This window comes from Poecile atricapillus, chromosome 18 (assembly GCF_030490865.1).
Source record: "Poecile atricapillus isolate bPoeAtr1 chromosome 18, bPoeAtr1.hap1, whole genome shotgun sequence".
Classification (NCBI taxonomy): Eukaryota; Metazoa; Chordata; class Aves; order Passeriformes; family Paridae; genus Poecile; species Poecile atricapillus.
In genome coordinates, this window is record NC_081266.1 from 9,500,997 (window position 1) to 9,514,816 (window position 13,820).

The 13,820-nt window shown below is 37.8% G+C and overlaps 1 protein-coding gene across 1 annotated transcript in view; it reads right to left on the reverse strand.

The window, feature by feature from the left end:
• Nucleotides 1-288: 288 nt before the first annotated feature.
• Nucleotides 289-13,820, reverse strand: part of LOC131586089 (1-phosphatidylinositol 4,5-bisphosphate phosphodiesterase zeta-1-like) — a 45,443-nt gene continuing 31,911 nt past the window's right edge. Inside the window, exons 10-13 of the mRNA XM_058852827.1 lie at nt 8,523-8,695; nt 5,493-5,625; nt 3,802-3,951; nt 289-371 (exon numbers count right to left, since the gene is read on the reverse strand). Of these exons, the coding sequence (XP_058708810.1) occupies nt 289-371; nt 3,802-3,951; nt 5,493-5,625; nt 8,523-8,695 (539 nt within the window). The remainder of the gene's footprint in view (nt 372-3,801; nt 3,952-5,492; nt 5,626-8,522; nt 8,696-13,820) is intronic.

Genomic DNA, 13,820 nt, shown 5'->3' on the forward strand with positions numbered 1-13,820 from the left:
CTCAGGACCTGTGGATGTTTCTCATCACGTCCCATGGACCTGTGCACCTCAAGGCTCCTTAGGTTTTCTCAGACCCAGTCTTCTCCTACAGAAAAACAGCAGTAGGGCCAAGGACAGCAGCCCTTATTTGGGATACCCCCTCCATAATATTCCCTCTGGCTTCACAAAATCATTGTGAATGTGCCTCTCTGGGAATCAGGCCACTGGGGCTGTTGCGAAGTTAGAGATGTTATTTTATTGGAGCAGGGGGCAATCCTCCAGAATGATTTCTTGTGCAGAAGGATATCACTAATAGTACCAGATGTGAACAAACAAAGATGCAGGTTCCAGCTTGATGCCTTCTTTGGATATCAATGGAATGTTACGGTAACCTGTAAATATAATGACACCTTTATTAGCGTATAAACCACAAGCACAAATATTATGATGGAGTGTTTTTATGATCACCAATGCAAACAAGGCATAATTTATGATTCTGTAAGTAGATCTTTAAAATAAAATGAAATTATACTAGAACTGAATATCATTTGTGCTGGTTTTTCTCATTTATATATATATAGTATTTCAATTCTGGTATCTTTGGTGTCAGAGTGAAAAAGCCCAGTGTTTTGCAGGATGTGATATTTTTTCAAATGGAAGACTTTCAGCCCAGTGATATTTAAACATGGGCAAACTTACATTGTAACATCCCAGGTTATGTGCTGCACACATTGTTTTGAGAGCAAATGAAAGAACTTGTGAATCAGCAGTGATAGCACCTACAGAACGGTGCTGCAGCAGCCATGCACTGTGCAGCTGAGGCAGAAAAAAGTGAAGTGTAAGACTTTCTACCATGACTTCTTAAAAAGTTAATTTCATATGAGTAATTCACTTTATCAGAGATAGGTCATGCCATCATGAAGCTACGTGTTCATCTGGTTATTGAAGCATTTGGAAAAGCCATAGTTCTCAATTTCAAACATAATTCACTTACCTGCTTAGAAAACAAAACAACTTTTTCTTAAAAATCCCGGCCTGTACTGCTTTATATGACTAAATGTCCCTTATTTAATAACAAGTGACAATGTCACTTATGGTTAAAAAAAATTCTGTATTTTTTCTATGTATATATGTAAATAATTCCAGCTATTTAAGTAAGCCTGTTTTGTAGAAGTATCCATGTTCTGAACTGCAGTTTTCAAAATCCCTCTTTAGCTGTGTGTGGATGCCTGTGGAGTCTTTGGGAGCCACATTTACCTGGGTTTGGAATTTCTTGCTTCTTTCATACAGAATCATAGAATTGTTTAGATTGGAAAAGAGCTCTAAGATCATCAAGTCCAGCCTTTGACTGAACACCTCCTTGTGAACCAGGGCATGGCACTGAGTGCCACATCCAATTGTTTCTTGAGCACCTTCAGAGATGGTGGTTCCACCTCCTGTCTGAGCAGCTCTTTCTAATAATGGACAACCCTACCAGTGACAAAATTCTCCCTGATGTCCAACTGAACCTTCCCTGGCACAGCTTGAGCCATTTCCCCTTGTTCTGTCACACTACACATAAGTTCCTCTGGTATTTAAGGTTCAGATTCTAGGCAGCAAATATTAAAGCTGGTTGTAGGCAATTTACATTTGAGATCAGTTTTTAAGGCATGCACACAATATGTGGAAGGCTTGGTTGATTTCCTATCCAAAGATACACTTCAAAGACTAAGACTAATTTCTGAAGACTTGTGTTCTAGCCCCTACCTACAGAAGATTCTACAAAGTTTCCTGAGAGAAGTAAAACTTCTTTTTTGTTATTGAAATTGCCCCAATTTGCATTAAATGATTAACTACTCTTGGATCCCATGATAATAGAGTTAAAAATTGAGTTCCTGTCCTGTATTAGTATTCACCATGGCAGATTCATTGGCACAGGGACTGTAAGAGAGGACTCCCCCCTCCTATTTGCCTTTAACCACCCAGGTAGAGAATTTTTCTCAATTTCAGCCCCTCTGAGTATAGCTACAGAATCACTACATGGAAAATCAAATTCTGCTGCAGCTGGACAGCGAGCATTCCTCCCCAGTGGAGTCTACAGGTAGTTGGGAGTCTGCTGCTGGGGAAAGGAAGGCAGTGTGGATATAGATTTGAATCCTTTCAAAAGAAAATGCAGAGGAGGGAGGAAATGGCACAACTTTGCCCCTCTGGCTGTCAAAGAAAATAAAAGATGTAAGCACTGCTCAGCTTTTGGAAGCAACTTGCCCTCAGGGAAACCTCAGGGATATGAATCCTAGGGACCTGGGGACAGTCCTGTAGTACAGATTTAAGCAATTGGAATGGTGAAGACTAAGACTGAAATCCATGCTCACTCTCCAGCATATTAGGCAGTTCTTGCCTTGTCTTCTGCTTGTTGTGACTCCCTCTGCAAGAACATTATTTTCCTATTTCACTGTTTAGAGAGTACTTGGGTACCTAAAGCAAAACCATCGTTCCAGACCTGCTTTCAGAGATCTCAATGTTAAGCATTGCAATGAATGTAATAAATTGTAATAAATTTTGAAATTATTTATCACTTTACCTCTTAGAAGCATTTTATTTATGGCCTCTGGGCATTCTGATAGCAAATTACTTTTTTTATATTGTGTTAAGTGGGGATTGGGGCAATTTGTTTGGCATCATTTATAATTTTTGTACCTAGACTCACTCCCTAGAATTTTAATTATTGCACTGAAAATGTTTCCTCAGAAATCTACTGCTCTTACTTTTCCAAAATATGAATCCCTCATTTGTAACCAAAATTATAAAGACATTAAGCCTCACTGAAAATTTGTATCTAAAAAAGCCTCAATCAATAATTTTGCAAGTACTTGTAAGCAGCAGTGCCTGATATTTGAATTTGTCTCAGATATTGTGAATTGTTAGGTTGAGTGTTCTTTCATTATCCTGAAGTATACAAATAAAAGGAAACGAAAAGGTTATCAGTGTAAAAATTCATGTTGTAGAAAAACAACTGAGCTCTAAGAGTAATGTCATTTTTCTTGTATAACTCCTCAGCCTCACCTAAGAATCACAAGCAGCTTTATGACTTCCAAACATGAGGGAAAAAAAATGCACCATTTAAAATCCTGTTAAGCTTAATAAAAAAGGTGTGGTGCCTGTTGCCAGCTCCAGTGTTTTGCCTTGCCGTCTTTATTCACTAATAAAAGCTGTTTGTTTTGTCAGAAATGGCTTTGGAAAGCCAGTGTAGTAAACAGCCATTTTACATAAGCCTTTCTCCTTGGCCTATTGGCTTCTGTGTCTGCTCTTTATGAGCAGCCTTTTCATTACAAAAGTTCCAGGAACTCTACTGGCTTAACAAAAGAAACTCCAGCAAGAAAAATACCATGAATATTTTGCCCTATTTTTAACCATTGTGCTCCACTCTGAAAAGTTGCAGATAGGTTACCTGAGGGGGTTTTGGTGGTTGATTTTGTTTTAATTTGGTATTGGGTTTTGAACTTATCTAAGTGCACAAAACCACTGTCTTCATAGCAGCTCTGACTAGTCTCACTTCTTGCAATGAATTAAAATACCACCTGAGCAGTTTCCATCTAGAATGGAACACTGCAGTGGAAAGAATCACCTGCCATTAATATTGTTCTGATTTCAACATCATGGATTTGCATTCAGAGAATATGTTTATTTCAAAAACAGAGAGTGCCATTTATTCATTTTGTTACAAAATCGTGCTCTAGAAAATAAACATAGTGCTGAAGTCTCTCAATGCTACAGTAACAAAAAAAGCCTGGAATGTTGCAGATTTTTTTGAGCTGTTATAGGTGGTTGACATAAAAATATTACCTCTATTGAGGCTCATCACAGGTAAAGTGTACTGGCCAAGGAATTCGTTGTTACACAGAGAAATCTCATCCTGAACGCAGAAGCGTATCATTGCCAGTTCTGGAACTTGGATGATAAAAGAGAATGTTTCATTCCATTTAGGGCTCAAAGCTAATTAAAGGAGAAAAGAAACAGGATTAAAATATGATTTCTTTTTTTTCTACTCTATAACTAAGCTGCTATCACTAGTTTGAACTGGTAAAGAGTTTCTTTTATCCTAGGTATCTGTGCCCATTTAAACAAATAACTAAACTCCCACTGATTGTAGTGGGGCAAAAGCCTAAGATAGTTGGTGTCATCCCTTAAAAGAGAGAAAAATGAGACAAGGATAGCCAGGTTAAGAACTTCTGCTCAGCTTAAATTTTCCTATAGCCATACCAGTTTCATGCTTTTGTCAAAGTTTCTCCTTTCACAGTGTTGGAAATGAATAAATTCAGGTAGTAGAACGTTCACTTGACCAGAAATACAAAAAGAGAATGTGGAACAGGAGGGGTTTGCCTGGTCTTTAGCAATGTTCATACAGGGAAAAGAAATTCAGGGGCTGATTTTAAACAGCAGCTATCTATAAAAAAGAAAAAGGAAGCATAGAAGACAGAGGCACAGACAAAATGAGATCACAGAAAGCTTGTAGTCTGAGACATCAAGATCTGTATTATAAAGATAAGGGAGTGCTCACAGACAGCTACAAAGAGTACACACTTCACCTGTCAAGCAATTAAGGGATTACTCCTACCAGAGACTTCAAATGAGACGAGTGATGAAGTTACAGCAATTTCTTAAGAAAACCTCGTCATTAAGTTAAGTGGTTAAGGCTGGGATAGGGTTAACTTTCTTCATGTCAACCCCTATGGTGCTGCATTTTGGATTTTTGACTCAAACAGCACTGACTACACCCCAGTGTTTGAGCTATTGCTGAACAGGGCTTCCACAGTGTCGAGATTTCTGTCTTTCTCACTGCAGAGCAGCCTCCCCATCCCAGTGAGGGGGCTGGGGGTACCCAGGAAGTTGGGAGGAGGCACAAGTGGTACAGCTGACCCCAGCTGGCCAAGGGGATGTTCCTTACAAATGGTGTCATGCTCACAGCTGGGGAGAAGGAGGAAGGGAGGGCATTCAGAATTGCAGTGTCTGCCTTCCCAAGTAACCTCAGAGCTCCAAAATGAAGCCTTGTTTCCCTGGGAATGGCTCTACACCTGCCTGCCCATGGGAAGTGGTGAATGAATTCCTTATTTTGCTTTGCTTGTGTGGGCAGCTTTTGCTTTATCTATCAAACTGTCTTCTTCTCTACCCGAGGGTTTTCTCATTTTGGCCTTTCCAGCCCTCTTCCCATCCAACTAGAGGAGAACAAGCAAGCAGCTCTTTGGAGCTGAGCTGCTGTCCAGGATGAGCCCACAGCAGTGTGCAAAAAAAAAAAATTCCACCTTCCTTTAGAAAGGGGGAGTGCTCCCAGCTGTGTGTTTGTGCTTCCTTAATCTATCAGTCTAGAAAAATGGCACACACAGCATGAACTTCTGCTACAGATTTTGTGCCAGGAAATCCTAGTCTAGAGAGAAATAATTGCATTTTCTATAACTCCTTGGGATGCAAAGTTGGTGTTTCCTTATAAAATGTTGTTGTGCTTTGTTCACAGCCTCGAGGAGCAGACTGATGCTCACCATTGCTTCTTACAATACTAGATTTCTTTCTTGTTTGGTCCTCTGGTACACCATAGATTTCTATCTGCACTATGGGGTCAGCTTTGTTTGTCCTTGAGATGCTGCTGGGTGGTAACTGATGGCCACTGATCAGCTGGAAAATTAAAGTTATATTGAAATAACTGTAAGAACGAACTAATTCACCACAGCCATATAGTCACCATAATAGAAATAGCTTTCAAAAGAAATTACTTTAAGTATATGCCAGTCATAAACTGGTGTAATAAACACAGTGGAATCAAGAATATGGTGCTTCCTATCTAATTTACTTATATATATATATATAATTTTTTTTAGAAATATTGTGGTTTAGGAGCATGTTTTAACTAGATCAGATTGGTCTGAGCCCAGTCCAAACTGACCTTGAATGGTTAGAGGGATGGGATACACATAACCTCTCTGGGCTGCCTGTGCCAGTGTTTCACCACCCTCTTTATAAATAAATAAATATATAGATAAATAAATAACTGAAATAATATTTTAAACAATAATTTTCAGGTTTTTTTATTCAATAGCTATACATAAAAATTATATTTTGCTACTGTACAAAATAATCCTATTGGAATCAGCCTACAGTGATTTTTACATTTTCTGCTATCGAGCTCATGAATTCCAATCTGTGTGGAGAGGATCAGCATCAAGACCCACCGTGACATCAGCATTGTGCTACAGGGTATGTAGCAGACTGCCTCACCTGTGCCTCATCTCTTGCACAGTGTTCCTTAGTATTAGACAAAAACTCTTCATTCAGTGAGCTTCCTGATGTGTTTTGACCAAAATTTCCAAAAACAGGAAATTTTGTCTCAGACTGCCCTGTAATCTGGCACCCAGACTAAGACAGGATTTATGAAAGTCACAACTTTGTCTGCTTTTTATCTATATTTCAGGGTAGCTAGGAAAGAGTCAACATCTGTGCAGTAATCAGCCTTTTAGGAATCAGTATATAACATGTATTGAGAGAGATATACAAGCCTGAAAGTCCAGGTGAAAGATATGACTCCTGACCCTGGTCTCAGGCCTAAGCATCATAAGAGATTCTTATTCCCCTGTCAACCACCCCAAAAATCAAAACCCACAAATCCCACACTTTGCTTTGATATTTTCCAGTGCTTGTAGCACCTTGCCCCCAGAGAAGTTCTAGCCTGAAATACTGAAGAGCAGTGGCTTGGCAAACACTGATGCTCTTTCTTCCTAAGGAAAAGCTGCTGCCTTCACCAGGAATCTTTGCAATCACTGATGGGCTGCCCACTAAGGACATGGGAGATTCCTTGCCATTTCCTGAGGGCCATTGCCAAGGCCTGCATGACCCACTGCTAGACCTAGCCTAAGCCTCCCCTGGCATGGGAAAAGAGTGAGTTCTTTCAAGCACACCATGACCCAAATCCATAAATCAAATCAATTTTTGACATCCAAGGTGAAGCAGAGATACAGAGTGATGTAAAAATTTAGGAAGCACCTTGAACATCCCTATTTCTGCTTCAAAGGCTCTATGCCTCTTGATGGGAATTGTGGCACATTGGGTTAAGGATAAGGAATTCAGTAACATCAGGCCCTATGTGATTTTTCTATTCTTCATTCGTTCATTCATTCATTCGTTCAGAGAGATTTGCCCTTTAGATGTTTTCTATCTTTGCTTTCTGTTGTCATTTCTGCATTCATCTGATTAGTAACTTTTTCAGCAGAAGCTGCTTTTCCTTTGACTCCTGCTCCAAATTGCTTTTGTCTTCAACCACAATTTCCTGGTTTTTGCTGCTGGCTATGAATGGGGCTCTCTGTGCCCTTCATTCCCTCAGCCAGTGGGATGCCATTGCCTCTCTGCAGCCCGCACTATCCAGCCTGAAGTCTCAGTCTAAAGTCCTCAATCTTAAACACAGCCTTTCTCTTCTCCAGCTCCTTCCAAACTCAGACACTTCCTCTGCATTGACAATGGTTTTGCCTGTCTCCTGCATTACAATTCAGGGTTTCTCCTCATCCTAATTCCAGCTTCATACAAATTAGGGCTAAAATAAGTGATGTATTTGCCTGGCTGCCTGAAATCATCCAGCAATGTCTATTCACAATTGGTATGCTCACTGTCAGGACACTAGAATGTTCTTGATTAGGTGCGTGCATTATGTAAGTATTTTATAATTGTCACTAACTATTGTTTTATCTCTGCTATTTATTAGTCTGAAAGAAACAAAATAGCAATTACACACTAATTATATGCTAATTAAATAGCATTTATGCAAGTGGTATTCTGTGTAATCAGAAATATTACTTTTTCATTGGGAAAAGGGACTTTTCTAATTAGTGAACAATTATAACAAATCTACTTGACCTCAAAATAAAGGCCTTATCTAATCATTTATTTGTAAATGGCATGCATTTCAAGTATTTTTGGGAAGTCAATCACATTATAATTTGGGAGAAGTAGAAATAATTCAAAGACTTATTAATTCATCCCTCCTTTCACCCTTATTTATACCATTTAAGGATTATAAATAGTCTTTTATATATGCATAGAAAGATAATGAGACTTAAAAGAAGCATAAAGCTTCCTATCTTATCTTTAAAAATTTCCATTTGTCAATTAACATTATAATAGTACAGGTGGTATTATTGATAGTGAAAGAAATAACACCCAAAGTGCACATTTGAATTCTGTGTTTTCAGTTCAGCTTCCACATGCACAATTGTCTGGCCCCTTTTTCAGCTACATTATTTATATTTATTTGTACAGCATCATTAAAAATCATGTATTTTTACAGTCTCCTGGAGGCTCTGAACCCCTACATATTTTTAGCAAGCATAAGTGAAATACAGATGGGAAAGCACCCAAGCAGCAGTTGATACTCTGTGAGAGTTTTACCATCTTGTTGAAAACATTAGTTCCCAACAAACAGGAATAGGAATAAAATGGGGAAAAAAATTAGATAATAATTGCATCTGAAATACATAAAATTTGCTTTCCCATTTTCATGGAACAAAACAACACTTCAGTCATCTTACCCTTATTGACAGAGACATTGGTTTGCTGTATCCTCCCACATTTCGGGGTGTAAATGTGGTATTGCGATCCCTCAAGAATACAGGTTTCAGCACATAGCCACAACCACCATTGTCCAGGAATTTTCCATCTTGCAATTCCATTTGTGTTCCCGGTGTTTGGAAGTTTAAGGCCACTGTAAAATTATATCAGTATTGATTTTAGTGAATTAGATTTGATAACATTTTATAAAAAAAAGTTAAAAAAAATTTCAAATGAGCTTAAGATATCTACATCTTTCAATTCATATGTAGGATCCTGTTATTTCCCTTAAATTAAGTGATACTCAATAACGAATTATTTGTGCACAAAAACAGTACACTCTTTAGAACTGCACCCTCTTTTAAGAACTAATCTATAGATCTTTTTTACATTGCTATACCTCTCTTCCCTTTTCTTTCTAAATTAGACCTTGGAGAATATGAAATAAGAGATCCTTCTCTCTGCAAGAACTGAATTCACATCCTAGTTTCTCTACAGCAGCAAGACCCTGCACTCCAAACCTGCTATCAAAGATCTGGTGCAGAAGTCAAAACCTCAGGATTGTATCTAACCTTAGTTATGGTGCAGAATTCATCACAAAAACATCTCACCCAGAAGATTAAGAAGCTTTAGTTTAGTTAGAATACTCAGTGAAAATACATATAAATTTATAGAACTAGAAGCAATTTTAAAAGTGTTCTTAAATTTATGTGAGCACACACTCTCTTGGAGCTTAATCCTCAAGTACTGGTGATTATTCTAAGAATACACCTGACAGATTTTTTCCTTTCCTTGGCAGTTCAAAACATTTTCAGTTTGCTGCAGCACCAATAATAAAATATCACACTTCTCATCAACAGGATATTGTAATTCATGAGATAAAGCCAACATTGAAATAGACCTGTTTAATGAAATTTCCCCCTATTCCAGTGCATTGGAGCTTCTTGTCACATTCCAAATAGAAAATGCAGAAGTCAAATCAGCAATGAATTATGACATTATGAACCCATGACATGTGTTAAACAGAGAATGATAAGAAGTCATTTACTTAAAAGGATGGTTTGGTAGGAATGAAAAAAGAAGACTTTAAGCAGTTCAAGTGACTCATAATAATTCATAAAGAGGACCTTATTACATTTTCCTGGGAGATAATATGAATGCATTGAATGAACATTTGACATAATGCAAAAATCCTTATTGCAAGTGGAAAACACACAAAATTGTTTTCACTGCAAAAATTACTCGTTCCTTCACTGCTTTGATGATCATTTTAAAATATTCTGAAGCAAACAACACAAATAGGAATGAAGCAGCTGGTACAATGGACCTGATATTTATAATATGATATATAAACACATGTTTTTGGTGGGGTTACTTCTGAAGAGCTCTGGTTCCATAGCCTCAAAACCAATGAATGGGTGGAATACATGAAGTGCTCCCAGAGTGCATCATCTGTTTAATCTGAAAGGAATCCCATCTGTGCTAGCTAAAATTGCTCTGCATCATGAACCAACATGCAGCAAGTAGGAATAACTGGAAACCTTGTCTAGAAAAACCTCAAACAAAACAAAAAAAGCCTCCAAAACAAAACACAACATGTACTCCTGCTTTGATCTAAGTGTTAATGTAAAGACATGATTTTATGTTAATATACACAGGAATTTTGTTTTACCTTTAACAACAGAAACCAAACTTCAGAGTGTTCATATTGCCCATTGCCCACCATTGCCTTTTTTAAACAGGGTTGGTATTTTCTTGGTATGGTTTTGGCAGCGGTTCAAAATTTTCTCTTTATGACTCAACCCATCATCCAGAAACAGCCCCAAATTTGGTGCTATATGATGCTTGTATATTTTAATGCACTGAATCAAGCTGTGCAGAGGATGCTACAGGAGCTGCAACCCTGTGGCCCCTGGAAGTCTGAACTACAGATAAGCCAGGATCTCTCAGTCCTCAGGTGAGTCCTAGGCCACACTTTCAGGATACGTGGGTTTAAAAGTGCAACTGAAATTAGGCACATCGAACAGTCAGCTTCAAATAGCAGCTTCCACATGATGAACCAAATTACATGATTGCACATAATGAGACTATTGCTAAATTTACCAAGCTTTATAGGCGACTAAGCAGGAAAATCTGATGTAACAACAGCAACAAGCAAACGAGAATACTTTATATTTTATCACATTAGGAAAATTACTTTTGCAACACAAGTGAAGGGCAATGTTATTATGGGTTGATATCTCTAAACATCAGCACTGTGTTTTCACTTAATTTAATTTGACCTTAAGAACAAGTTAAAAAACGCATGGAACAGTAGTTTTAATTTACTTACTGGTTTCTTTGTATTGCAAGTTTTAAGGTGATTAAGCAAATGTGAGATTTTGTGTCATATTCTCTGAGATGCAAACCTCTACTAAAACTGTTTACAGGGCTCATAGCTGCTTGGAGCCTCCCAGGGCACTACTTTATGGTGCATTGATGTACAATTTTTCTTTTTAAACAGGTGCAGTATAGCCCTAACACTTCTTGAGAAATGGCAAGGATCATAAACTAAAAGCTATGCCCAGCAGCTTGGGCTGAGCAATATCTTTCTGCAAACAATCCTGAACTTCTACCCAGTGTTTCATTTTAGCTTTGGTGAATTCAAGAGCAGAACTGTTCAATAATATTCTTTGTACTTTTGTTTTATGAAACAGTATAAATTTAATGCATGTATGAAGAGAGATTTAAACTGACAGTTTATTTTGGAAAGAAACCCAAATGAGCTTGCAATGAAACCATCTGAGCAGTACATAATCTTAATGCATGGTTTTCATAGGGAAGTAAAGGCATCTGAAGTTGAACACGGTGTACATTAAATTTTCTCCTCAGTCCTTTCATTAAGCACCAGAAGAATTTTAATATTGACATCAAAATCAAAGCAGCACAGCAAAACATGGGCTTGGGGAACAACCTGAGCAAAGCAATTCTTCACTGTGATTCCTGCACCTAAAACAGATTTAACTATTCCTAGAACCATGAGGCTAAATCCCCTTCAGATCAGAGTATTGAATACTCAAATCATCTTGCAAAGTACCAAAGCTGCCATGGCAGTCCCAGTAAGCCCCAGGTGTAAATAACTTCATATGGCAAATTGAGGTTAGGAAATAGACTAGCTCCAAAAAATGAGCCAATCCATAATACACAGAAGGATATTATTTTTGACCCCAAACCTCTGTATCACAAGCAGTTAACTGAAGTCAGTTCCACCACTAATTGCAGAACTAAAGACACTCTAAATATTCATACACAGCACCTTCTATAGGTGCCACCATTCAAGACATAATTGATTTGTGGACTAAAAGCAAAAGCTTTGTAAAACCAAAATGAGAATTGTGACTGTGATTTGAAGGCATTGAGGAAAACTGCACATCTTTTGATCCTGCCTCTCATTAATATTCCCAGTGGGACTTTTAAATTGTAATTTTTTATTTTTTGTTCTTTGCTTGCTGGTTCTATCAGCTACATCACAACCATAAGGTTTAATGCATTTTCCCATTTAAATGGGAAGATTTTAAAATAGATAAGGACACATTTGTCACCATTTTTTCTTGAAATGGGTTACTTAATTGCATTTTATGCCATTTAAAAATGCATCTCAAAATGTATCAATTTTATGCCCTTTCAAAAAAACTCATATTCAGAAAGCACTCACAGTGCCAATGTTCCTATCCCCATGGTTTACCTCACTCATTTGAATCTAAAGAGATGTAATAGATCACACTTTTATCAGCCTTCTTGTCTTGCTCTCAGCTCTTTGCAGTTGTCTGTGCTCTTAAAGTGGGCCACTCACAATGAATGCAACGAAAATCTGTGCCTCAGATATCCCAAATCTGAGCTGAATTCCACCCAGCCTGGGAAATGCTATTGCAAACAGGAGCGTATCCTAATGCTCTGGAATGTTGCCATTGCTTATGAGATGATCAATGTGATTGGATTTGAAGCCACTGCTTTCATTCCACACCAGCACTCCAAGCTGGGCACAGACTGTCTAGGCTTTCTTCTCACATGCAGGTCACAGCTGCACTCAATCCTTCACTGCCCAAATTTACAGAAATATTTCAGAAGTCCAGGAAAGATGGAGCGAGACTATTTACAGGGGCATAACAGGACAGGGGGGAAGAGCTTCAAAGTGAAAGAGAATAAACCCGTGAAGAGGTGAGACCGCACACAAACTTTATGAGCAAGGACTTTGGTCTACTAGACCAAAAATAAAGAAAAAAAACCTCTTTTTTTTCTACCAGAAAAAAAATAAAATATATAATGATTGATTTTCCTACAACACAGAGCAAGCTTATATGGACAATATACATTTTGGCATAAGAAGTATCACCTCTCTTCCTGGCAAAAAAAAAAAAAATCAGTAAAACTGTATTTTTTCTCTTCCCTAACAGACTCCAAATTATATTAATCTTAATGATAACTTCTGGCTTTATTTTTCACCTACACATTTTGAAATGGTTGTTTTCACTCTACAGAAGCTTGATTTATGGCTTACAATGTGAGGGATTCTGCCGTAGGAAGAGGGACTGCTCCTCTGAGAGCTGAATAAATGCATAACTGCATGACATAACATCCTTAAAATGTGCAGTCAGTCTTTTTTGTATGGTCTTTGGGCCAGTTTAATACTGTGGCTCTAAAGACACTGTCATTAGAAATGTGAAGAATCCAGTCACACAGTTCATAACTGCTGACATTGCTCCTACTTCATTACAAGTGGTCCTACTGGAAAAGAGATGTCAGGTGATTAAGAGTCCTCCATTGTCCAAGTAAATCTGCAAAGGGTTTAAGTAGAGATCCTCTCTTGTGAGATTCTCATGGGAAAAGTACCTAAAGCATTTCTGATAAATTATCAGATCTAAAAATCTAAATTGATTTTTGCTGTCTAATTAATGTGTCAGTCTGAAAGTCACACTTCAGTGTAAGTCTGAGTATTTTTGGTTGTCATTTGACCAATTTTACACATGAAACGTTTCCAAAATAATTTTTAAAATTTACTTAACTTGTGATTCTTGGCAGAAAAGTGAATATTATCAGCTTCCCTCTCCTGTTTTAGTCTGGAGTCACTGACAGGTTTTAGAACAAGATCAGCAACTACTTCAGAAACAATTGTGTTCCTGCAATTTTTTCCCATCTTCCTTTAAAATTTATTAGACTTCACATAAATTATTTACTATTCTATTGGTTGTCTGCAGTGAAGACAGCTGGAAAAACTGATAAAATGGAATTTCAGTGTTTCT